Here is a 27,770-nt window from a genome sequence, read left to right on the forward strand (position 1 = left end):
ATTCATAATGGTTAAAACCTGGAAACAAGACAAATGTCCACCAACCTGAGAACAGAGAAGCAAATTGTGATATACTCGTGTGACAGACTACAGCAGGGCAATCCAAAAGAACAAACTACTGATCTGGGCAACAACGTGGACCAATCTCAGAAATATTACGCCGAGCACAAGAAGCTGGAATCAAATGATTCTACTGACGTGCAGCCCAAGAGCAGGCAACACTAATTTATGACCACTGAGTCGAAGCAGTGGTAACATTACCTCTGGGGGACGGGTACCGCCTAGCGAGGGGGCATGAAGGAACTTCCTGTGGTGATGAAAATGCGCCATGTCTTGATCTGGGTAGTGGTTACAAAAAGTAAAAACAGAGGGGGAAAATTCTTGAACCCATGCCCTTAAGATTTCACCATAATTAATTATGTTTCAATGCAAACGAAAGAAAAAAAGGAAACCAAACAGGTGGGACACTCCAGTCCATTATCCACATGAAGTCCAAGACTGACTTTTTGTCTAGCCCTCGGCAAACACTCTGTTATCACAAAATAAGAGCTCCCAATAAAAATTCCTTTGGGTTACTGGAGGATCTATCCCAGACAGGGCAATATCTTTTAAGGTCTGACTAGAGTACTTTAAAAAGAACATACAACTAATCCACTGATTTCCTGGGCTTTTTTTTTTTTAATTCACTGAATTTGTAAATTCTAAATATATATTTTATTCCTATTAGGACCCAAATGAACCATTTGACTATCTTGGGTTTTTTTAAGTTGAGAAGACTGCAATAAACACTAGTTCCCAATATAACAGACAGGTACGATGAAGCAAGGCAGTCTGACTCTGATCACAGTGAATAAACCAAGTAGGAGACTCCACACTTCTAAGATTCCAAAGGAAACTTTTTTCAAGTTTCCTCAACATACGTTTAAGTCCTTCACAAGACAATAAGGGAAATCATCCACTCAAAGCTTGGGAATGCTAGTCACTTTTTGAGCGTGGATAAAACTACTGTAAACAGTAAGTCAGCTAAGAGACAGCAACCTGTAATAAGAACGCTTTTCATAACCTGTAATTACCTTCTTTCTTTATTTACATCTTCATTGTGTGCCTCCCATCTTCGCTGTTACGCTCCAAAAACCCAGGGATCCTGCTGTCTATTTTGTTGACATCTACATCCCCAGCACATACAACAGTGCCTGGCACGTAACAGGTATTAAATATTCTCCCATAAGTGATCAGTTCACTTCATAGACTAAAGGCAAGTGATTAGAAAACAAGATGAGGGGCTTCCCTGGTGGCGCAGTGGTTAAGAACCCGCCTGCCAATGCAGGGGACACGGGTTCAAGCCCTGGTCCGGGAAGATCCCACATGCCGCGGAGCAACTAAGCCCGTGCGCCACAACTACTGAGCCCACACGTCACAACTACTGAGCCCACGCGCCACAACTACGGAAGCCCGCACACCTAGAGCCCATGCTCCACAACAAGAGAAGCCACTGCAATGAGAAGCCCGCACACCGCAATGAAGAGTAGCCCCCGCTCGTTGCAACTAGAGAAAGCCTGTGCACAGCAACGGAGACCCAACACAGCCAAAAACAAACAAACAAATAAATAAATAAATATAAAAATAAAATGATGAGATCGATGTGTCTCCCCAGTGGGCTGTGCCCCTTCTATTTAAAACAAAAAAACAAAAAAACAGATGAGGAGGGGCAGTTATTTCTAAGCAACCAGCCCACTTCAAAATGTTTCTCTACAGACACTGAGCCTTAAAGAGTGCCCCCCAACCTTCATATGCCTCCTTTTCCTGGCTCTCTGTCCCCCCTCTAAGAACATTCTAAGAATTAACAAACTCCCTTGTGTTCTCAACTAACTGAGCATCCCTGGGCTAGTCACACAATTCCAATGTCTCTTTATCTTTAATGAAAAGACAGTGGCGTGGATTCACTCATAAGCAGACACCACGGTGCTTGATGCTAAGAACAAAGAGACCAAAGACAAAGGCCTGGCCCTCCCAGAGCTTACAGCAAGGCAGACAGGTGAGTACAAATGCTCTGACAGAAGCACACGTGGCACGCCACGCAAACGCAACACCTAACCCTGCCAAGAAGGTAGGGGTGAAGAGGGTCACTTTCCAGAAGAAGCCTCTGCCCTTGAGGGAGAGGCTAACAGGCGTCATGAGAAAGAAGAGGTGGAATTTCAGGAAGAGGCCACGGCTCACTGGAAGGAAGGAGTCGGGTGTGTGTGGACCACAGGTGCAAGTGAAGGAGCGATGGGAGACATGACGTGGGCGACAGAGTAGTGGAGGATGAGGCTGAAGGGGTACATGAGGAATGACACTCCCGTGATGTTACAGACCAAGGCCCAGAGGGAACGTGATGAGAGGTGGGCTCAGTGATGCGGTTATTTTAGTGATAATGAAGAAAACCCATGGAGACCTGACTAAGAGAAGAGTTCCTAGGACCTCTTCAACTTCTTATTCTAGTCTTTGTTCCTAGGTGACCATTCTTATTCTCTGTCCCAAATTACCATCTCCGGCAGTGGCCACTTCTCTGAGCTCTAAACCTATATACTCAACTTTCTAATACTTATCTCTCCTTTGAAATTTCAAAGATCCTGCAAACTCAACACACCCAAAACTCAACTCATGAAACTCACAATCTCACCACAGAACCCAGTCTTCCCCGTGTTTCCCGTCTCTGCAAACGGCGGCACCGTCCCTCCACGTGGACAAGCCGGAAGCTGAGGAAGCAGCCACTATCCTCCCCGTCATCTGCCTCTTCCCCTGCTCCCATCCAGAACCACGCCCTTCAGTCTTCTCTCCAAACACCTCTAAAATCTACCCCCTTCTCCAACTCCACGACCACCCCTGTGACTTGGGTTGCCACCACCTCTTGCCCAAAGCATCGCACAGTCACGTCCTCTCCTATTTCTCCTATTTCCTTCCAGTCTGTTCTCAAGCTCAGAACAAATGTTTATCAGCCTGCCTCCCTCTCAGGTACCCTCCTACCCACCCCCAGGAGCACATAAAGCCCCTGCCGATGCCGCGCACAGCACCTCGTTCACGATGGAGTGGGGACCCCATAAGTCTCTGAGCCAAGGGATGTAACAACTTTAAGAATTTGGAACCACCAAGGACGAACAAGTGTCCACTGAACGTGCCATGAGGGTAACATTTAGTGACCTTGTCCAAAAAAGTTTCAACGGAGTCGTGGGAACAGAAATCAGATGGCGGTGGAATGAGGAGCGAATGGACAGAAGCTAAACAGAGAACACCGACCTTCTTCCGATAACCTGGATGGCAAGGAAAAGAGACCTAATAGGTAAGAAGGGAACACAAGGTTTAGGGATGGGTTAGTTTTTGTTTTAAAGTTGGGAGAGACTTGTGCGTAAGCACACGATGAAGGGAAAGACCCAAGAAGAAGAAGAAAGGAAATCAGAAAAGAAACCAATCACTGATAAGTCCCTGAGGCCAGAGGGTAGGGACCTGTGAGCATAAATAGAAGAACCAGCCTTTCACTGGGCCTAGGGGAAAGGAAAGAAGGATGGAGTCAGATTCTGAACAGCCTGCAGGCAGGAAAGCCAAGGAGATGTGGTGGTTCCACTATTTTCTCCTTACATGGTATATAAGGATTCTTCCCACTCTACAAGAAGGCTCTCTCTCATTCTCTCTCTCTGTCGAACAAAATATAAAACCATGTATGGTATACACGTGTGTGTATTTTATATATTTATATAGAGAGAATATGTAAAAATATATTTATATATATATCACTTTATTTATATATATATATATATATATATATAATGTGTTATATTTATTACTGGACGCTAAGAGCAATATTTGATGTCTGCTGTTAGTCCTGGAATTCTACTTCACTCTACCGCTTCCCTGTCTTTATTGAAATAAAGCCTCTAACAGAGAAAGGGCTCCATCATCATCTCCAGAAATTGGTGGTAATTGTTCCCAATGGGGAATTCAGTGCGTCAGTGTTACAGAACTTTACACAGGTTTCACACCGAGAATGACTACTATTTTCCATCCCTCTTACCCTCCACGCCATAGAACTTCTAGCCTGGTACTATAGCTGCTATTACATATTTCTTTAAAAAGCTACCCAAATCACTCTCCTGGGTGATTTTAAGCACTGGCAAAGAGGTCAGAGCTTTTCAGCAGGGAAATAAAACATGATTCTCTGTGGGGTCAGCCAATAGTTTATCAGTTGCTCATCAAAAAAAAAAACAATAGTTTAAAAGGACACGCATAGTAAGAAAGGGAGAAAATGGGTACAGGAGAAAGCTGCCGACAACGAAATAAAATTTTAAATTAATCCCTTGTCACTTTAATAGGGCTGCCACGTCATGGAAGGTGTGTTTGTTTTCAAAGGGGGGGAAACATGCAGAAATGTGCACTCATCACTCCCTCGACTGTGAACAGGGAAACAGCACAGGCTCTGTCCAGCGTAAGGTGAGGGAGTGTGAACACTGTGCTACACTGCTCGGCAGAAAGCATCTGCCTCAAACCCTTCAATTCTGGAATTCACTCCATTAAAATCTAATCATTAGCCAAGAAGGATTAACAGGCAACTCTTTTCATGCAAAACAGATATAAAATAAACACCAAGAGGGATACATACGGAGGGTCCTTCTTCATTCATAATTTTAGGTGGTGCATGAGGCCGCCTATTGTTTCAGCTCTTTGTTGCTCTCCAGCAGCCATCTCTATACAATGCAGAGTATTGTTTGAGTACTGGAACAAACAATTTAAGCTTTTTCTGTATATCTAAAAGTCCCTGCATTACCATCCAAGGAAACCTGGCGCTGTGACAAAGCTGACTTGTAACAGGTCTCAGCCTTCAAGCAAATTGCTCGTTAATGCACAACTAAAGTTTCTCTTCAGACCCTAATTAACCTATGTATCTCCAGAAGCATCCCCCCACCCTCCCCCAGTCCTACGCTCTCCAAAACTGGCCAGAATTTTTGTTTTGAATTTTATTTTATTTATTTTTTTATACAGCAGGTTCTTATTAGTTATCCATTTTATACACATCAGTGTATACATGTCAATCCCAATCTCCCAATTCATCCCACCCCCTCACCCCCCCCACCCCACCGCCACTTTCCCCCCTTGGTGTCCATACGTTTGTTCTCTACATCTGTGCTGGGCAGAATTTTTCTAACACACCATTTTCCATTACACATGGATGCTGGTGGGCTTTAACAGTGGTGACGACTGTGACCAAAATACTGATTGAAAAAAAAGTTCAGACCAAAGCAACACCACGTCTGTTAACAGGGCAGCAGCAGGTGAGTGAAAAGGGAGGCTGGGACATCCGCGAAAGTTCCAGGGTGAAGCCGTCCCCCATCCGAGAAGCAGGCTTCATATGGAGAAGACAACCTCTTAGGACATGGCCACTACTTTAAAAGATCTCATAAACAAGACACAGAGAAGACTTAACAGGATAATTCCAATCAAATAGGGCTAAAAAAACCCACAAAAAAGCAAAAAAACCCCACCAGACAAAATTAAGCTAATTTGTCTAGAATGGCACACATAGGTAGTAAACGTATAAAGAAAAGCAAGTTACAACTGCGACGCCCTCTTGGGGTCGGGAGGAATTCTGACTGGGAGAGAACACTTGAAGGAGGCAGTTGAATACTTCTTCACCTGATGATGATTACAAGGTTGATTATTTTTAAACTATAAATTACACATATGTTTTATGTACTTTTATGTCTATATATGTTCCATAACAAAAAATGTTAAGAGACCGAGACACACAGAGAGAGACAGACAGACGCAGACAGAGAAAGATCAACCCAAGACCTAACACATTCCTTAGCAGAGCAGAGGCATTCCATACATGTTTAAGAGAATGGATACTGGGTTACAAAAGCACAGTACTGAGTCTTCTCCAATCACTTACTAACAAACTTCAGTTTGTTATGTTTACAGACTTCTTTGCAAACAGATGGGTGAAATGTTAAGAGTTCAGAAAAGATCACACAAATAGCCACAAATTAAAGACAACTTTCAGAAGAGATTTTCTATTTTATTTAGCATAAATAAACATTCTTTCAACTAGAAGTGATTCACATTGTTAGGATTAAAACATATCCTGTATACAATACACTGAAATTAAAACAATCTACAGAATTCTAAGAAAGAAAATGTAGAAAAGGCAAGATAAGAAAGCAAACGGATGGCAATAATCCCTCAGAACTTAGTAGAACAGGTAACATTCAGGAAGGCAGAGAGAAGGAAAGCAAAAGAGAGAAAATCAAAATTTCAGACTCTGCTTCTAAAATAAAGTGGTTGAAGTATTTGGGGGGCTGGGGTGGGGGGAGCGGCTGATATATTAATTCATTAAAAAATAAAAGGGAGAGGGACTATTTTGTAAGACAAACTGACGTTGCTGAGGAAGGCTTGAGCTCAGCTGCAAGGAACCCAGTATATACATAGACACCACTAAATATAAACAGTCACGGAATAAACGTGCAGATACAGAGAGATAAAACAGATACAGTCAGAAACAATCCCTGGTAAGACTGATTTTATATCTTTGTGTACATGCAGAAGTGCTAAATCTGGATCTAATTTCTTCACGACAAAACCCAGTTTTCTGCAACATCCTCACAATAAAGCAGAACCGAACTATTAAGGAGAGGTATCGAATCTTCTCACACGCAGAGGGGGCATTTCTTCATATCTTACGGTGTGTTTTTAAAATGATCTTCCTTCACAGCGAACGAATCCAAACACCCTAGGAATTGAAGGCCCTGAGGACGAGAGTGAAGTAAGGCGGAAGGAAGGAAGAGAAATCCGCCTTCCAAAACAAAGCTGGTGTAGGTTCCAAGAAACAGCCAAGTAAAATAATCCTTCCAGAAAAGGGTAGAGAAACAAGGGAGGGGAGCCGGAAGGAAGGAGGGGATAATCACACGTTCCCTCCCAAACTGTAGATAGAAGGAATACGTACTGGCCAGGTCCTCGCGGGAGAGCTCTTGGGTTCACCTGAGTTTGTTTTATTAACCAAGCTCCTCCCAACCTCTCCTCCTCTCCCCCCTCCCCCCTCTCTCTCCAGCTCTCCTTCCCCCCCTCCCCCTTCACTCCCGACCCTCTCCTACAAATTAAAAGCTACAGTAAAATGAATTTCCACAGCAAAACAGCTGCAGACACTTTACCTCACCCCTGGGTGAAGAGCTGGTCACTTGATGTTCGGGGCGGGGGACAGAATACAGCCAGTACAAAGCAGCTCTGCTCTGTGCCCTTTTCAACTCACTAGTACCGGACACTCCTAAGTTTCCTGATGCCTCTGAGCTCATTAGACAAAGAACAATGAAACCAGGACTCCATTAAACTGCTGCTGGTTAAACTGGCAGAAAACAAAAGAAATCCGTCAGCAGGGCATGGGCCTCGCTCACATCCCTAGTGGGGTCTCACTCGACTCCACCACCCTCCTTGTGTACATTTTCCTTTCAATTCCAGAAAATTCATTTATATGTAGCCTGTGATGAAACAAGTGATAATTAAGTTCTGAAACAATGAACAGCTCTAAAAGTCCAGGAACTTGTAATGCTCTTCTCTTAAACTTTCAGAAGATCTGAAGATACAATCTATTCTTCCTTTCTCCCAATATAAATCACACCATTAAATTAAAAGGGAAGAATTCTTCTACCAAATTACACCTTAATGGCTCTTAACCCATAATTAAAGTATCACTAACAGCAGCTTAAAGCCACGGCCAACCAGGAGTACATTTATTAGGACCTAAGTTTTCAGCACTAAGTAATTATGTAAATAGATCAGCCATCTTGAGAAAAGTCCACGGTCGAACCAGCTCCCTGGTCCCTTGAGGAAACTCTCTGTGACTGGCATCTACACAGGGCCTCCTCCCCTGCAGTCAGAGCAAAGTTAACAAAGCTACGTGCCAAAGGAGGGAGGAAAGCGAATTCCGAGGACTCTCCTCGCCTAGAGCCCTGATTACCGTCTTCCCTGATTATCACAAGAGTTTGGGAACCTAGACCAACAACTGGTTTCAGAGCAAAGAAGAATCCAGGTCAGACTCAGCTGTGCATCGTGATCCAAGATGCTGTCCCTGTGCTGCGGGCTGTGAAGGTCCCTGGGACAGAGCATGGCCCCTAACATCAAGGAGGTGATGATTAATTAAGGAGGCAAGACATCAAATAATTTTGGAGAGGTGGTGCGGTATAGAAGAATCACAGCCTAACTGAAACCACTTTGCTCCTCAATTCAATTCTGTCACAAACTTTCTGAATAAACTCGGACAGACAAGTTACCTCTCTAGGTCTCAGTTTTCTTGGCAAAAACGAGGCAAATGTATTAGCTATATCTAAGGCCCTGGATAGCTCTGCAATAATTAGATAATTAGAGAACATGAGACAGTATAAAATTAAGTGCTAAATTATACAGCAGCGACCACAGCTGCCGACAGAGAGATTTCATTGATTTCTGAGTCCACCACTTCCTGAGAGCCACACCAGGCACTATGCCAGGACTCAGGGATACAGTGACCGAGACAAAGCCCCGCCTTCATGAGGCTTTCGGTCTATTAGTGGCGCATTCTCAGGAGTTCAGAGGGGAAAAAATGAAGGCTCCTTTTCAAGGAGATAGAGGCGAAACTGGGATTCAAGCGGGTATGATTTGAACATACAGTAGGAAGGGTGATGAATGATGAACTGGCTAACTTGAGAATTTCAGTAATAAACCAGAGACTTTTGAAAAGACACATTAAGACCCAAGCAGAGTTCTGCTAACTGGCTTATCACCAATGAAGGTAGTTAGTTTCCATAAGTTAGCCAAACGCAGATTCTTCCTGCCCTTTGCCAATCATCTTCTCCTATCCCAACAGGTCCCCAGCCCATATCTATTTGTGGTTCATTTTTTTCCCTTAATTCTCTTTTCAGTTATGTTTGTGGATTTCTATGGTGAAAGTCAGGAGCAGACACCCAGCAGAGAGTCCATATCTAAGCCATCTGGAGTCTACCCTAAATGTGGGGTTTTAGGAAGACCTTGCAGGCTATGAGAGAATTGGCTAAAAAAGACCTATTTGTGTACAAGTTCCTAGAGAGGCTGAGGAAAGATGGTGCAGACACATGGTTTATTTTGTGGAGTAGAGCTCTAATACAAATAAGGAAAACAGTACAACTAACCTAGAGAATAATTAACCATCAACATCTTACCTTCTTAAGACTAAAAATTCAGAAAACTATTTTGTCCCTTATTTTTAAGAGACGTGAAACATGCCTGGGCCCTAAGTGAAATCAAACACTGCCCACCAACTGTACATTCCGTTTTGCAAATAACTTCCCTGGAATGCTGGTGAGCTGATAGATTTAATACGAATACTCTCAAAGTGCTGGACTTAAAAGGAACAATAACTATTCCAACTTTTCTTACCCCCCCCCAAAAATCCCATCTAAGATTTATGCCCATCTTCTAAACACCCTTTTGAGTTCAGAGCAGATGTGTGCAATGTTTACACTGAGAAAACCACTAGGACATAAACAGCCCACTATAAACACCACTCAGATTTTGCTGTGCTTTTCTTCATTTCCTGTGTATTTATTTTGGTGTTAAAATAATGTTAACTTTCATAATAAGGAAAATAGCAGCAGATGTTTAAACCAAACAGACTACAGCACATCATCCCACACATCTACTCAACTTTCAGAATCAAAGTTTCTTCCTCCCAATTAAGGAGGGAGCCTAGAAGACCACTCTCGTGTATGGTACCTACTAAACAACAGATCAACCTGGACAAGCTTTCCGTAAGCTTTTCCTCACCACCTGCAGACACAAAAAATTAACGCGGTATCAATTTCCTAATAATCCCTATATTCCTCTCTCAGGCTGATTATTATGCTTTGTTTTATTCTGAAAATATCTTATTACTCAATGACAAAGACAATCCAACAGAAAGTGCCTTAGAAGTTTTCAGTTTCTTGTTCACTGAAAAAAAATTCTTTTAAACTAACTGCAATGTTAATTTCACAGGAAACACGCCTGGTGGCCTGTTGCTTAGACCACTCTAAAAGGGACTTGAGGACACAGGGGGGGCGGGAAGGGGAAGCTGGGACAAAGTGAGAGAGTAGCATAGACATACATACACTACCAAATGTAAAATAGATAGCTAGTGGGAAACAGCTGCACAGCACAGGGAGATCAGCTCAGTGCTTTATGACACTTAAAGAGGTGGGAATAGGGAGGGTGGAGGGAGGCTCCAGAGGCAGGGGATACAGGAGTATATGGATACGTATAGCTGATTCACTTTGTTGTACAGCAGAAACTAACACAACATTGCAAAGCAATTATACTCCAATAAAGATGTAAAAAAAAAAAAAAGTCTGCCTTTTAAATGAGTGACTTTAGAAACAGGATGATACCTAAAGCGGCAGATTCAAAGAAAGCAATTCACCAAAATTCGCATTCCTGGAACAAGTAGGATTAAAAAAAAAAAAAAGACTACTTTAAATATGAGATTCTCATCCACAAAGTTAAATAAAACCAAGAATGAGATTTTTTCCTTGAAGGGGAAAGGGTAAGTTTTTGACTGCTTGGGCAACAGGGCTAAAGTTTCTACACGAAAAATACAAGTGGATCGGCTCACCCTCCCAAGTTTCTTCCATGTTTTCTCTTTCTAGAGCAATGTTCAGTTCACTATAGGCAGAGACATGGAAACTTCTCCTGCTGAATCAGAAGGGAGAAGTCTCCTTGATTTGTACGTGGTTAAACAAAAAACACTTCCCCTGCCAAGCTGAATTCCCCCGGAGATGTGTCTCCGGCTACTCAGACTCAGACCATTACCACTTTTTCAAATCGCACGTAGATAATGTTGGATTAAGAAATTCCCTTTTCTCTTCTTACTACTAATAGAGACAGCTTGAAATACTACAGGGCAGTGGGGAAATACCTCATGGTTTAGTAGGAGGTAATAAGTGATAAGATTTCCGAGTTGTTTTTTTGTTTTTGTTTTTTAATTTAGCTTTCTGGTTGGTAGGTTGTGCAATCACTTCCACAAGGGACAGGAGTGTGGAGGGAACATCCTTCAATGTCAGAACTCTCCCAGAGCTGTACAGGAAACGGGAAATCAGACAAAGGGCCAGTCTGTGCTCTGTGACATGGGTGCCCTTCCAGGCCCCCAAACTGAATAGAAAAATTCTTCATTGTTTGGGACAATCGCTCTTGAACACAAAAACGCACTGTAACTTTCTGTTCCCCTCTACGTGAAAATTCAAAGTTCTTGCTGGCTGTTGGACTACAACAGGAATACTGTACGTAGATAGTGTAAGTATGAAAGCAAAAAAAAAAAAAAAAGAGAGAGAGAGAGAGAAAATCTGGCATGTTTTACTTGGGTCCAGAAGTTCCTCCTCTAAAGAAAACGCCAACAGAAATCAAAAAAGAAATACAATTTAAAAGAGTTTAAAATGTGAGGAGTTAGTATGTTGCAAGCATAAAGCAAACTTTTAACAATGTATATGTCCCCACCTCCCCGCCCCTGCCCCGCCCCCACCTCCACTGTAACCCCTGAAGGCTAAGATACAAACAACAAACTTTGTCCTGAAAACATTACCTAAGAACCGCTTGCCTTTCAAAGCACCCTAAAGTCTCAAGAAAGAGAACAAAATGCACAGAAGGCAATGAGAACCGGAAAGGAGGAGTGGCCTTGACCCAAGCAATAGGGTAGCAGTTTCTAGAAGGGAACATCTACCTTCATAGCACAGAATCCCGATGTTGTTGTTCATCTTGTCCAAGTACTGGTAGTTCAACAGGTCCATCTTCATAAATAGCATTTATTGGGCTAGCACAGAAAACCAGCTCTTTGCTTTCGCCCCGAAAAAGTACGTTTCCAAAATCAACTAGTGCTGAGCAGCTCCTGGCTCTTCTCTTAAACTTCACAAAGACGGAGGCCCGGCCTCGGATCAAAACAAAGTAAAAGTGAAAAAAAAAAAAAAGACGCACACAAAATCGAACTTGCAGAAAACCCTTCAAGGGTTCGTGGGCAGACGGTATACGTCCTGGATCCTCAATGGAGCATTTAAAAATCGTTTCAGAAGTCTTTACGGGTCTTTCTTCGACGTAAGAAAGGAGCAAGGAAGGAAAACCCGAAGCCCATTTCCTAGGACAAAGCCGCGCTCGCGCCGCTCACAGCCCGCTGCGAGTTCACTGCGCTGACACGCCGACTATGCCTGGAATGACTCGTATGTGGACGAGCTTCCTCTTCCCAGCGGGAGGGAGCGCGGAGCATGCTCACTGAATCCCCGGGGCTCTTCACATGTCAGGGATGTTTTCTGCACAAGATCAGGCTCTAAATGTACTAAGTGTTTGAAAGAAAGAGAAGGAGGAGGTGGAGAGTCTGCAGGAGGGGCCGGGGCAGAGCTGCTCTTGACAGGAAGCAGCCCTGCCGCTGCAAAACCGGAGGAGGGAAGAGAAAACCCAGGAAGTCACTTTTTCAGGAGCTGAGTACAAAGTCAAAAATCCATCATGGAAGCAAACTTCCATGGAATTTAACTCTGGTGTAGCTTCACTTTCGGGTTTCAGAAACCCAAAGTGCTTTGCTGTGGTACATATACCACATATTTCTTTTCTTTCCTTCCTTCTCTTTTAAAAGTCGTTTTACAAGGTCCATTTACACTTTAACTGTATATTTAAAATTTCAATGTCATGTTACATATAACTTCTCTCATAATTCTCATAACAACTCACATAAACACGTCAGGGATGGTATCACCTTTTTACAGCAGCGGAAACTGGGGCTCAGAGGGATTAAATAATGGTATATGGCTCCCAAAATAGTTGGTAGAACTACTTTCAGAGTGTGTTATTCCCTTAAAACCTTCTAAAAAATAAGGAGGGGAAGAGGGAGAGAGAAAGATAAGGAGAAACAGGAAGAGAGAAAGAGAAAGAGAGAGAGTTTAAGGAAGTAAGACTACATATCCCAAACACGAAGCCTACCTGACACGATGGGCGGGAGGGATAAAATTATTTTCATTTTGCACATAGGAAAGCTGTCCCCTCTGTGTTTTAGAGGCTAACAGAACAGCACGCCAGCACATCACGTCTTACTGTAAGGACCTGGGCCTTAAACTTCACATCTCCAACATCCAGCACAAGTGGTGCCCAAAAGCTATTTACTGAGTCAGTAAATCACTGAAAGTTCAGAATCTTCAGCACGTGAAGAACACACTGGCAAAATAAAGGGGAAAAATAATTTTCTCTTTGGAGGTGGCACCTAGCTTTTGGCACCATGAATAGACTAGTAATTCGCCACAGGAGGTGTTTCTATGCTAATACTATTGTATGCTATTTGGAGATTTAGAAAATACCAAGGGGTGTGCTATACTGTAGACCAAGACTGGACATTGTAATACTCTAAAATAAGAACTGGATAAATAATTTCAAGGGCTTATATGTTAAAAGATCGGCAGTTGCACTTTGGGTAACAGGCATGTTCACGACAAGTTGTTCTAATAGAATCCTATTTGGAGATAAATACAACACCCAATACTGCTGCCGTCCCTGCTGCAATAGGAGTAACTGGCATAGCAGCAGGTGAAGGAGGCAACAGAAAAATCGAGATTTCACAAGCTTTAATTTACAAGGTATTTATTAATGCTAGATTACATATTCTAGAATCTGAATAAGCTATACTGAAAGGTATGTACACCATCAATTGTAATTAAAATACTTGATGGTACTTGACGGGGAGGGTCAGAAGAAAACTCTTACAGCATCTAATATATATTATTGTACTTAATCTTAATATTTAGGTACAGATTCAAGTTCAACTGATAGTTTTGGTCCAAATTCAATTACCCAGCTGGTTGTGGAGAACAATTACTGTGTTACATTCTTTGACGTAACTTCTCAATCAGAAAACGTTATGAGTCATTAGCACACCCCATACGGGAGAAAGCTGGCGCACCTTGGAATCAGTGTGGAGTTTTTTAAAATCCTGAGGCTGTGGGTGCACCCCAAAATAATCTGAGGGGGTGGGGCCCAGTGTTGGGATCGATTTTAAAGAGTCCCAGGCGATTCTAACATGCGCCCAAGATTGAGAACCACCGCTTTCATCTCAGAGGGAAAAAAATCACCTGCCTTCAGATACTTCATTTTACACAACTTATTTCAAGAAGGAAAGTTTTCTTTTTAAAGTTCAGTGATTTAACCAGATCCAAACAATCCAGTGGTAACGACATGAGTAAAATATTTAGTAACTTCCCTTTAATGACTCAGTGTCACTTACAATGTAGTCTTCACTCTCCAAGAGGCAACCACCCATGTGGACACAGGCCCACAGGTACACCTTGACCTGTGTTTGCAATGAGCAGAGGGAAAATAAAATCCCCAGCCCCCACCGCGTGTTTCCCACTAATCTGGACGCTACTGTGGTCCTACTTAGAGCTACAGACGAGGAGAGTGAACAGGTAGAAACTTTGACAGCAATTTGACAGAGTCATCTTGGGTCCTGTAAATCTTCCAGGCAGACAGTCTGAGAAGCCCCGCCCTGAAGGGTGGCGGCCACACCTGCCGACTCCGCAGGGCAGCCAGTCCCTGCGGCTGGACCTATCCTATCACAGCTCCCCACATCGTCCACCTTCCGCTTCAAGTAGTGAACTACCTACAGTTACTCTCGAAAACCAAATTATTTCATGTCTCAGTGCACACGCTCCCTCTTTGTGCAAGACTTTTCCAGCCTCTCTCCCAGCAAACACCCATTCTTCCTTCAGGACTTGGCACACGTCTCCTTTGTCCTGTGGGACCCCCGTCCCTCTGAGTCCTCACTCCCAGGCCTGTACCATCATTTGCCCACCAACATGCTTCCATCCTATGCACGTCCAGGCTTTAGGAGCAAGGGCTATGCCTTCTGTACCTCTGCAGGGTTGGTCTGGCAGGAGCCTGACACACGGCAGGCCATCAATAAATTCCTGTTGAATCAAATCTCTAAGATGAAAACACCTCAAAGGCAGACTCTCCATCTCCCCCTCCCTACTCCCAGCACACACCAGATTATCTAACTCAACGTTTCTCCAACTGGATTCTGTCAGAATCTTCTGGGGACACAAGTCCTCACATCTGAGGAAAACTCATGTAGATTCTGATCAGGCTTCAGGTTATGGTCAACATATCCAGCGAAAAACGCCAAGCGCTGGAAAATGTCAGTGCTTCTCAAGTTCATTCACAGACTAACACTGTCATAATTAAACCACCAACAGGATTCTTCTTAAGGAAACTGGAAGGATGGTTCTAAATTTTATCCACCAAAAAAAAAAAAAAAAAATCAGGTAGAAAGTTGGGTTTTTTTGGATGAAGAAATTTGATCTATCAGATATTTAAAACATAAAGCTACTGTATAGCACAGGAAACTATACTTGATATTTTGTAATAACCTATATGGGAAAGAACCTGAAGAAGAATCATATATATACATATATATATGTACACATATAACTGAATCACTTTGTTGTACACCTGAAACTAACACAACATTGTAAATCAACTCTACTTCAATAAAATAAAACAAATAAATAAAGCAAAGAACATTTTTGGGGTGGAACTGGAAAGAGAATAAGAAAAATGAAACAGATATTGTCACATAGTAAAAACTTTAAAAACTGTAAGAAAATGTTCAGACTATCTAATTCGGAATAGGGAAACATTTTCTAAGCCTGAAAAAGAATTAAATCAAAGAAAGAAGTCACAGAGGAAACTACTGTAGAATTTGACTGAATATACAAATCTTATGTTTCGTACATCTGAAAACACCAAAACCAAGTAGAGAGGCAAAACACAAAACAGAAGAATATATTTGTGACATATACCATGGTGGATGAAGGATGAATGTTCTTGGTATATAAACATTAAAGAAGAGAAAATAAGAAAAAAATTAATCTAAATTATTTTTAAATGAGCAAAGAACATGAGAAACAAATGGCCAATACAGTTTTAAAAAGCCTATTCGAGGGACTTCCCTGGCGGTCCAGTGGTTAAGACTCCACCCTTCCACTGCAGGGGGCACAAGTTCGAGCCCTGGTCGCAGGGAAGATCCCGCAAGCCACGCAGCATGGCCAAAAATATAAACAAATAAAAGATAAAATAAATACACTTTAAATTTTTTCTTAAAAACAAGCCTATTCAACCTCATTAAAAATAGAAAAAATACAAATTAAAAACAATTAAGTGATTCTCTACCTGCCAAATTAACAAAAAGACAAAGCATTTCAATCTTATTTAATGCTGGTGAGGTGAGCTGCCATTGGAATCTGTGTCACTGCTAGTAAAAGTGTAAGCAGTCCATGCCTTTCTACAAAGCAGTCAACATACACATCAAGCTGTCTGTAGTGCTGAAAATGTTCACATCCTTTCCTTGCTCTGGACTCTAGTTCTAGAACTCTGTTTTAAGAAAATAATAAGATTTGGTCAAAGAATTACATAAAGATGCTTATCATGCTTCTATTTATAATAATGAAAATTTGAAAACCTAAAAGTCCAAAAATAAGGGAATGAATGAAAACTGTGGTATATCAATGACAGAATAGTATGCAACCATTATAATTCCTTCTAAAAAATATAATGACAGGGGCTTCCCTGGTGGCGCAGTGGTTGAGAGTCCGCCTGCCGATGCAGGGGACACGGGTTCGTGCCCTGGTCTGGGAAGATCCCACATGCCACAGAGCGGCTGGGCCCATGAGCCATGCCTGCTGAGCCTGCGCGTCCGGAGCCTGTGCTCCGCAACGGGAGCAGCCACAACAGTGAGAGGCCCGCATACCACAAAAAATATATATATATATATATATATATAAAATGACAGGAGAAAATGATATACTGAAAACATATGCTAATGGAACTACATATGTTAAGTGAAAACAAGCAAATAAAAAATATAAAAATAGTATGTACACTAAGCACCAATTTTGCTTATTTATAAGTATACACACATATGCAGAAAGAAATATACACACACATGTATTTAAAAGACTGTACTAGAGAAAACAATAATTCAGAAAGATACATGCACCCCAATGTTCAATGAAACACCATTTACAGCAGACAGGACATGGAAGCAACCTAAATGTCCATCAATAGAAGAATGGATAAAGAAGATGTGGTACATACACACAATGGAATATTACTCAGCCATAAAAAGGAACGAAACTGTGCAATTTGCAGAGACGTAGATGGACCTAGAGACTGTCATACAGAGTGAAGTAAGTCAGAGAGAGAAAAACAAATATCGTGTAATACCTCTTATATGTGGAATCTAGAAAAATGATACAGATGAACTTATCTGCAAAGCAGAAATAGAGACACAGACTTAGAGAATGGACATATGGATACCTGGGGGGGAGGGGAGGGTGGGATGAATTGGGAGATTGGGATTGACATATACACATCACCGTGTATAAAACAGATTACTAATGAGAACCTACTGTATAGCACAGGGAACTGTACTCAATGCTCTGTGGTGACCTAAATGGGAAGGAAATCCAAAAAACAGGGGATATATGTATAGCTGTAGTTGATTCACTTTGCTGTACAGCAGAAACTAGCACAGCATTGTAAAGCAACTATACTCCAATAAAAATTAATTTAAAATGAAAAACAAGAAAAAAAAAGGAAAAAGTCAAAAGGAATAAAATAAATAAAAATAAATAAATGATTGGAAAGCATAGCAAAATGTTAACAGTGCCTATCTTGGAGGGGTGGGCATTTTTTACATTTTCCTGTGTCTCTAATTTACCTGCAAAGACTATATTCCTTATATAATCAATGTGAGGGTGAAGGAAGGTCCTCACTTTTTAAAAAGCAGGGACATATGAGAAAATATGCCCTGGTGAGGCATAAGCAATGGATCATTTATATCTAATTTTTGAACACCATGAAATGTCCTTTTCATTAGGATTTAACAGCTAAAGATTTAAAAATTCCAAACATTTATTTAGAACTCTGTAAGATTTAAAGATGTTTATAATGAGGTATCTGTCCTAAAGAACAGTCTACAATATGGCGCTGTGTGTCAATTGTATCTCAGTAAAACTGGGGGGCTAAGGAAGACAGTCTACAAGGAGAAACTCCCTGTACTTTAAACTTCCAGAGAATGTAGACATGTATGCACATGCTTTTGTCTTCTATTACTTACTAATTATTTCATGTATTAGCAACAATTCCCCAAACTAGACCATAAGCTTTGGAGCAAAGGAAAACTAAGCTTCAGTTCTTGGTATAAAGCTCCCCACAGTATGAAATAAGGGCTCCATGAATGTTCATTACGGCAGCGCCTCAACATCTTTGGGGAATAATGATGCCAAAATGATGACAGTAGGAAGCCCAGGCTAATGACTAGGTTAAATGGTTCTACTTGCTAGAGAGCTGACTACCAGTTTAGAATAGAATCAGCAACACTGTGAGCTGCTTCATAAAAGCCAAATGATCAAAATCACTCTCGAGACACTTATTAAAATATAAAATGCTGGGACTTCCCTGGTGGTGCAGTGGTTAAGAATCCACCTGCCAATGCAGGGGACACGGGTTCAAGCCCTGGTCCAAAAAGATCCCACATGCCGCGGAGCAACTAAGCCCGTGTGCCACAACTACTGAGCCCCTGTGCCACAACTACTGAAGGCCAAACGCCTAGAGCCCGTGCTCCGCAACAAGAGAAGCCACCACAATGAGAAGCCCACGCACCACAATGAAGAGTAGCCCCTGCTTTCCACAACTAGAGAAAGCCCGCATGCGGCAACGAAGACCCAACGCAGCCACAAATAAATACATAAATAAATAAAATTTAGGGCTTCCCTGGTGGCGCAGCGGTTGAGAGTCCGTCTGCCGATGCAGGGGACACGGGTTCGTGCCCCGGTCCGGGAGGATCCCACGTGCCGCGGAACGGCTGGGCCCGTGAGCCATGGCCACTGAGCCTGCGCGTCCGGAGCCTGTGCTCCCGCAACGGGAGAGGCCACAACAGTGAGAGGCCCGTGTACGGCAAAATAAATAAATAAATAAATAAATAAAATTTAAATAAAGAAATAAAATAAAATGCTCTCATTAGCACATCTGCCAAGCAAGGAATATTTTAATGTTAAGTCTAACAATTATTTTTTCACAGACACCAGGAAAGGTAAATAACCCTACAGGGCTGCTTGGTCCCCCCCAATGGATTCAACTGCCCTCTTCTTTCCAGGATGCTAAGTAACCAATATATTTAACTAATGCTTTCATTTTTAAGTTTATTTTTCTCCTTACCACACATTTATTTTTTCAAATCACTTTAACCTGATATGTGACTAATAATCAAAAACCATACCAAAGGAAGAAAGTTACGTCTGACTGTAACTTGATCTACATTATCAACTAACCAAACAGTTGGATGTGCAGAAGTGCCATGTTTAAGAGCATCTCTAGATCCCACTGCAATCTATGGGCACATTCTTCAGTATAATATGAACAGTAACAGCAACAATGGTGATGATAATGTTTGTTAAATACCTCATTGGTCAAGGCACTCTCACTTTTTTATATTACCTTAATTACTAAGACAAGGTTGTAAGAGAAGGAAAGCATAGAAGAGGGTTTAGGTGAAAACAAACTTAGCACTGAGTGGTAAGAAAGAAGACTTAAGGAACGAAACTTTTTCTTTTAAATATTGTTTACAATGCAAAGTTCTGTGGCTCCTCAAAAGCTCAGCTAAAATCCCACCTTTCACAAGAACTCCATTAGCTAGGATTAATCTCTTTATGAGTCCACTGTATTTTAGGTTTACGCTGCATTAATTCTAAAACAAGGCAGACTACGAGATGATTTATGTATCTCTCCCCTACGTGATTATAAAGACTGTTTTGTACACAGTAGGTCTTCAACAGTGTACCTGTTGAATCAAAGAAGACACCAAAACAAAACAATTTTCAAATGCCTCAAGTATCAAGGATGCAAACCTGAATATCTATTAAGTTCTCTGTGTTTTTTACATTTTCTGTCAAGGAAAGAATTCCTAAATATATCACAAAACATTGCTTATTTCTCTAATTTGGAGTTGCTCACACTGAAATGACGATGAAAAATACAGTATTTTCTCAAATTTTTCACAAAAGCAAATGCCATTAAGCTGTATGTCTTGACTTTTTTTTTTTTTTTTTTTGCGGTACGCGGGCCTCTCACTGTTGTGGCCTCTCCCGTCGCGGAGCACAGGCTCCGGACGCGCAGGCTCAGCGGCCATGGCACACGGGCCCAGCCGCTCGGCGGCATGTGGGATCTTCCCGGACCGGGGCACGAACCTGTGTCCCCTGCATCAGCAGGCGGACTCTCAACCACTGCGCCACCAGGGAAGCCCCATATCTTGACTTTTATTGTTTATAAAATAGTAACATTTCTAAGCTAAAACACTCTCAAGTTCTATTAAGTATGACTAGATTATGTGCTATAATATAATGGGATTTTAACACAAATATATGTACTTTTTAAAAAACTTAAAATGGTTCTTCAAAGCAAAGATTTAAACTTTCAATACAACAGCACCCTCTAAGGGTGAATTTTAAATTGCAAAGACAATTTTGGGAAAGCAAACTGCCTAATTTCTCACCTGAGTTCAAACACAATAAGCCTCTTACTTAACCTAAAAAGTCACAGTGAATCTCTTTTAACAAACAGTTCCACTCTCATTAAACTTTGCAAAAATTAAAAAAATCCTAACAAAATCAATTCTCTTGATATCAAATGAGTGAATAGGAAATCTGCTTTACTAACATGAATTTAAGATAAAAATAGCATTTAAAAGTTCAGACTAGGATTGATATTTTAAATAAATCAGCACTGGGGAAGGAAATATAATTAATTAGCATTCCCAAGAAAGGAGAAATATCTTGCAAAACACTATAACTTACTAGTTTTAAACTAGTGCCTTATATGCTTGAAACAAATGTTTCCTTATTAACAAGAATGATTATTTCAGTGGTTTTCATTATTGTAGACAATTTAGTTCAGTAAATCCTGTTCAAAGAACCTTCATAAATAAAATATTATTCTGACATTCACATTCTCACCAGTTATTATTATCCACAGACGTATTCTTGCCAGGTTGGCTAGCACTTACTGCCATGGTAAAAACAGAAGTCCAATGGAGGAAAAGTCCTAAATATTTAACATCTGAAGGTCAATGTCACTGACAGTCCCAATTTCTGATTCAATCTTCACCTAGCAGTTCAATTTGCCTTCACAGTATTTCGTTCATTAGGCACCATTTTTCTACCTCCAGAATCACCCTTTCAACCAACTAGGATCCAGTCTAAAAAACAGACAACACACCTGTTTTTTAATAGAACTGTAATGCTTCCTCCCAACCTGTGCGCCCTTCCAGTAACTACCCCATGAGGTAACTACTATCCTAGCTTTTAAGAACATTAGATTAGTTTGACCACTTAATACAGATAGAATCATATGGTATGTACCTTTATGTGACTGGATTCTTGCACTCAACATTATGTTTATGAATGTTAGCCTTCTTTTTAAGTGAAGGTGAAAATCATTCCTTTTCGTGGCTGTATAGTATTCCGTTGCTCTGACTGACCACACTTCATTCTGCAGTTGATGGACATTTAGGTAGTTTCTATCTGGAGGATATTATAAATCGTGCTGCTACAAATATTCTAGTCTCTGCCTTTGGTGAGCATGGACTGCATTTCTGTTGCATACATTCAGCTTGAGTAGATGCTGTCAAATAGTTTTCCAAAGGATTTGTAGCAATTATACTCCCGCCGGCCGTGTATGGGATTTTAGGTTGCTCCACACCCTTGCCAGCACTTTTTCATCTCTTCGTTCCTGCTACACAGGGAGGTATGCAGCAGCCTCACTGTGGTTTTACTTCACACTTCTCTGACCGAGAGTAAAAACATTTAAATGCTCCTAAGAGGCAGAGGGATAGGATTCACCATACAGAACAGTGGGGTAAGGGTCTATCCACTGGCTCTCAAACAGAACCATTTTGCTTCCCTCAACCCAGGGGACCTTTGGCAATGTCTGGTTGTCACAACTTGGCGGTACCACGGGCCTCTAGTGGATGGAGGCCAGGGATGCTGCCGAAGACACTACAATGCACAGGACAGCCTCCCTGAGCGAAGAATTATCGGGACCAAAACGGCAGTAATGCTGCTGCCAAGGAACCATTATCTAAGCGGACGGTTGTTAGAATCACCCCCTTAGTCATGTAATCAAGGTAATCGATGGCCGGTACAGCTCAAGAGGTCAATTTCCTGCTGTCTTCAATTTCCTCAAGCTGAAGGAACAGAAAGACAAAGGGTATTTACTACGTGCTGGGCGTGGGGCCTGGCACATGGCAGAGCGCTAGGTTCTCTCAGGTATCTTGTTTCTTGTTAAATCCTCACAACAATGCTGGGAGGTACTTTCACCATTTTATAAATGAGGAAACATATCAGGCTGAGAAGCTTGTCCAAACTCACACAAAGAGTGTAGAACTGGGATCTGAAGCTGTGATTTTCCACTCTACCCAGGGTCTTACTTTTAACCAAAAATAAGAAGAGTTTTTAAAGTCTACAATGACTTATCTTGCAAGGGGCGAGTTTCACTCTAGATTTGCAAAAAGCAGCTGAATAAAAACTAGGAATGAAAACTAGATCATTTGCAATGTTAAGTTAACATGCACCTGTAAGAACTGTACCCTAAACTTTTTCAACAAATTCATCTTCTTCACCACGCCGTGATCTTTAAAGTTAGATCTGTGCCTTACTTTTCTCTGTATATGCCCCATAGGTTTCCAAGTAGGCTTAGCAGATGGGCGACATCCCAGCCTCCCAGGGAAGCGCCAACTACCAACGACTGTGGCCCCAGTAACAGGAACCACGGCCCTGGGGAGGGAGTCAGACCCTAGGGAAGGAGAGAGGAGAGCCTGGGACTAACCCAAGCAGGAAAGGGCTGTAGGTGACCATGGCCACCTACAGGTGCAGACAGCAGTGGCTCCCCTCCCCCAAAGGAGGAGAAAGAAGCTAGAAGCTGAAGGGGTGAGGAACCCTGACTTCCTGAGCTCTCAGTACCTCATGCTGGTTTCCCAGCACAAGAGAGCACCAGACCCAGAGTCAGAACCACCAGGGTCCTATCCTGCTCGGACCCACTATCAAGGGATAGTGATCAAGGAAATCTACCTCCCGGCCTCAGTTGCCTCATCTGCAAAAGGGGTAGATCGAGCGAACCTCCCCTGCCCAGCACAGACCCGGCTATCACAGGGGTCCATAACCACAAAGTGCGCACAAACGTAGGGCACGACGGCCACCATTCTTCCTTAAGATGAGTCTTCCTCTGTATCCCACGAGGAGAAGCGGGGCCTGTTCAGACAAGGAGACGGCCCCACCCTGCCCCACCCCAAGAACCTCAAACAGAAACAGCATCCATAAAAAAGCAGCGGGAACAAAGGTCCTAGTAGCCCTTTCCTTCAGCTTAATGAGGCCGTAGTACATGGATTTCTGAAAGGAGAGGCCAGCAGTCCCGAGGCATTCATTCAAGCCGGAGGGGACCTGCGAAGGTATCAGCACACACCTTTTTTTTTTTTTTAAACTTTAAAAATATGATCATAATGCACGCTCAGTTAAATTTAGCATTCTTACCCTACAAGCTGTCAAATATTCAAAACTCACATGGACTACTCACCCATCACTTAAATGAAACAAAAGCACATCCTGAAGATGGCATTAAAAACAGGGTCTAGTACTCGACACGACTTACTCTGCTGACGGAACACAAGATGCACCACGTCTACTACCACCCCCCAGGCCTCGCCTCCCGTCCACCCCGCTTCACAGACACACTCTTCTCTCCTCCTCCTCCACTGTATCAGAATCAGCCGTAAAATTCTCAGGTTCTGGACAATTCCTCTCTTCTCTTTCGCCCCTCACCCCCATCCAACTGCAGGCTGCCACTTTCATTTGCAATCTCAATAGTTTCATATTTTATAATAAATGATGGTGATTATTATTTAGAAATGGTTGTTTCTGGATGAGCTAATGAGTTTCTCTTTGGTTTTTGTTACTGAAGGGATGTGAAGAGTGAATTAGAGCTGTCCCTCCAGGGCAAAAAAGAGAGAGACATTTTTTATCACAATAGACATGAAGAATATTGTTTAGCTCATTTTCAGCAACAGTTAACTGTGAGAGGCCTCCAAGTGCCCGTTTTACATTTCTTTGGGGAGAACACCGAGGCTAAGTAGAAGAGATCTGTCTTTTCTCTCCAAAAAAAGAATGAAAAAAACTAAAATTACCAGTTGCCTCTAGTTCTAGGTGAGGCTAGTTACGAGAGGGTTAAGGAGCCTGACCACTTCACCCATAAAAGTGTCAGGTATAATCCTATTACTTCGGAATGCCTATCGGTGTTCTGTAACAGTCCGGTTATTCAAGGATCACCGCGACAGGATATCTGTGCTAACAGCCCTGTGCGAGCTGCCAAGAAGAAAATTATGAACCTCGTTGCAGGAATGCCAATTTACACTGCATCTAAGTAAATGCTTCTTCCTGCTCTCTCTTCCCCATTTCCCCAGTAAAACAAGTTTTAAAAAGAGAGAGGGAAACACGCATAAGAACAGCACTGCACCTGCACACTTAGTGGTGTCTACTCCCAAGAACCACCACGAAATGGCCTTACTTTATTTGCAGACGTGCTAAAGGTACAAACGGCTTGGAGCACAGGCTGAACCACTTCTAGTTTTGGGTTTTTTTTTGTTTTTTTTCACTTCTTTATTGGAGTATAGTTGCTTTACGATGATGTGTTAGTTTCTGCTGTACAACAAAGTGAATCAGCTATATGTATACATGTATCTTCATATCCCCTCCCTCTTGCGTCTCCCTCCCACCCTCCCTAACCCACCCCTCCAGGTGGTCACAAAGCACTGAGCTGATCTCCCTGTGCTATGCGGCTGCTTCCCACTAGCCATCCATTTTACATCTGGTGGTGTATATATGTCAAAGCTACTCTCTCACTTCGTCCCAGCTTCCCCTTCCCGTGTCCTCAAGTCCATTCTCTACGTCTGCGTCTTTATTCCTGCCCTGTCACTAGGTTCATCAGTACTGTTTTTTAAGATTCCATATATATGCCTTAGCATACAGTATTTGGTTTTTCTCTTTCTGACTTACTTCACTCTGTATGACAGTCTCTAGGTCCATCCACCTCACTACAAACAACTCAATTTCGTTCCTTTTTATGGCTGAGAAATATTACATTGTATATATGTGCCACATCTTCTTTCTCCATTCATCTGTTGATGGACATTTAGGTTGCTTCCATGCCCTGGCTATTGTAAATAGTGCTGCAATGAACACTGTGGTACATGTATCTTTCTTTTCTTTTTTAAATAAATTTATTATTAACTACTTATTTATTTTTGGCTGCATTGGGTCTTCATTTCTGTGTGCGGGCATTCTCTAGTTGCAGCGAGCAGGGGCTACTCTTCGTTGCAGTGCGTGGGCTTCTCATTGCAGTGGCTTCTCTTGTTGCAGAGCATGGGCTCTAAAGTGCAAGCTCAGTACTTGTGGCGCACGGGCTTAGTTGCTCTGCGGCATGTGGGATCTTCCCGGACCAGGGATCAAACCCGTGTCCCCAGCATTGGCAGGTGGATTCTTAACCACTGCACTACCAGGGAAGTACCTATCTTTTTGAATTATGGTTTTCTCAGGGTATATGCCCAGTAGTGGGATTGCTGGGTCGTATGGTAGTTCTATTTTTAGTTTTTTAAGGAATCTCCGTACTGTTCTCCATAGTGGCTGTATCAATTTACATTCCCGCCAACAGTGCAAGAGGGTTCCCTTTTCTCCACAACCTGTCCAGGATTTATGGTTTGTATATTTTTTTGATACCATTCTGCCCCGTGTGAGGTGATACCTCATTGTGAACCACTTCTAGTTTGACCTGCAACCACCAAGGAAAGGTAACTGACGCATTTTCCTCTGGAGGGCTGACACACAAAACAGAAGCCTCCTTCCTCTTTTTTTTTTAAAGATGTATTTATTTGTTTATTTTATTTATTTTTGGCTGCGCTGGGTCTTAGTTGCGGCATGCAGGATGTTTCATTGCGGCATGTGAGCTGCTCTCTAGTTGTGATGTGTGCGTTTCTCTCTCTAGTTGTGGCTCACGGGTTCCAGGGCGCGTGGGCTCTGTAGTTGTGGCTCACGGGCTCTCTCGTTGAGGCGGGCAAGCTCAGTAGTTGTGGTGGGCAGGCTCAGTTGCCCTGCGGCATGTGGGATCTTAGTTGCCCAACCAGGGATCGAACCCGTGGTCCCCTGCATTGGAAGGTGGATTCCTTACCACTGGACCAGCAGGGAAGTCCCCTTCTTCCTCTTACCGAAGCGAACCTTCCCATCATCTTCTGACAGAGCACCGCAGTGTGTTTGCTGTCTTAATGTCATGATTAATGAAAGAATCAGCTGCGAGTTTTAATAAACTGGGAAGGCCACAGAGGAAAAAGATACATGAACTCTTTCTGGACCTTTCCTCTTATTCATCTGGCACGTGGCCCGCTATTCTTCATGAAAGAGAAAAATCATGCCCTCAATTTTCACTCGTAAACGCACTGAATGGAAAGAGCATCTGAATAACTTGCCCCACAGGCACTTATAAAATGTTTAAATGCCTACAGTGTACACTTAGTACATGAATGTGAAAATATTTTGAAGACCCAGAAAGTTTGCTATTTGGCTGTTGATAGAAGGCACTACACAAAATGTACCACCCAGAGTTTGTTATTATTACTACTACTAAAAGAGCGTTGCTGAGCCCCAGAGGCACAGGCGTCTAGCGATGCTCCCCATACGCACCTCTTATCGCCAAGCCTCAGATACAAATTTATCCTGTCCAGGGTCAGGAGAGAAGTAAAAATCTAGAATTTAAACCCAACACAGATACAATTTTCATGCCTCCAAGAAGTATGCACTCGTCTTCAGAACCCTAGACATATGGGAAGCAGGACACGCAATAAACAGTATGGACAGGGTGCCACGTTAACCCAGGGACCACTTCACTGGCCTAGAACAGGATGGGGTCCAAAGATGAAGCCAACACGGTCCCTGTCCCTGAAGAGCTCATAACTGACGACAGACCACAGGAACCACAAACAAGAATAGAAAGCAGAGGAGGGAGAAACACTATTTTCTGAAGGGACTTAGGGGTGAGCTTCATGAAGAAAGTGGCACATTTGTCTGGGCCCTTAAAAGAACAGAATTCCAAAGTGGGGTTGAGTACCCCATTAGACATAAACAAAAGTAAATATTTGATATAACTCATCAATTATTCCAGAGGCATATGAAGTGAATTTTGATTACTGGGGACAAATGTAACTTAAATGATAGAAATATTTGAAATGTGCAATTCTGGAGGCCAGGAGTTAGTCAGAAGCAGGTTCCAATCTTGGTTCTGCTACGAACTAGCTCTGTGAGTTGAGGCATATAACTTAACCTCTCTGGTCTAGTTCTCCATCTTAGGAAAATGGGGATGATGGCGGCACCCCCAAAAGGCAGATCCTCTCCGTGGATGCCAGCACTCTTAGCAGGGCACTGAACACAGTCTGCTCTAGTCTCGAATGGCTTTACCTCCCCTACAGGCCAAGAGCTTCCTGGGGTCCTCTGCTTAGTCTGAAACACTCAGCACAGTGCTAGTACTAGCAGACACCCCCTAATTGCCAAATTCTCCTCCTTCTGCTGAATTTCTATTTACTATGAAAATACTTTCCTTTGTTCTTCAAGTTGTGAAATATGCCAATTTCAAAACCTGAGTTT

General features: G+C 42.4%; 1 protein-coding gene across 4 annotated transcripts in view; it reads right to left on the reverse strand.

The window, feature by feature from the left end:
• VGLL4 (vestigial like family member 4) overlaps positions 1 to 27,770 on the reverse strand; it is a 159,232-nt gene that overhangs the window by 66,712 nt on the left and 64,750 nt on the right. For 2 of the 4 annotated variants that reach the window (XM_079933871.1, XM_079933873.1), the window contains exon 1: positions 11,726 to 12,190. The exons of the other annotated variants lie outside the window; for them this stretch is intronic. In XM_079933871.1, the coding sequence (XP_079789997.1) occupies positions 11,726 to 11,807 (82 nt within the window). In that variant the 5' untranslated portion in view covers positions 11,808 to 12,190. Of the gene's footprint in view, positions 1 to 11,725; positions 12,191 to 27,770 lie in introns of those variants that run through there. 4 annotated transcript variants of the gene reach the window in all.

This window comes from Stenella coeruleoalba, assembly GCF_951394435.1.
Source record: "Stenella coeruleoalba genome assembly, chromosome: 10".
Classification (NCBI taxonomy): domain Eukaryota; kingdom Metazoa; phylum Chordata; class Mammalia; order Artiodactyla; family Delphinidae; genus Stenella; species Stenella coeruleoalba.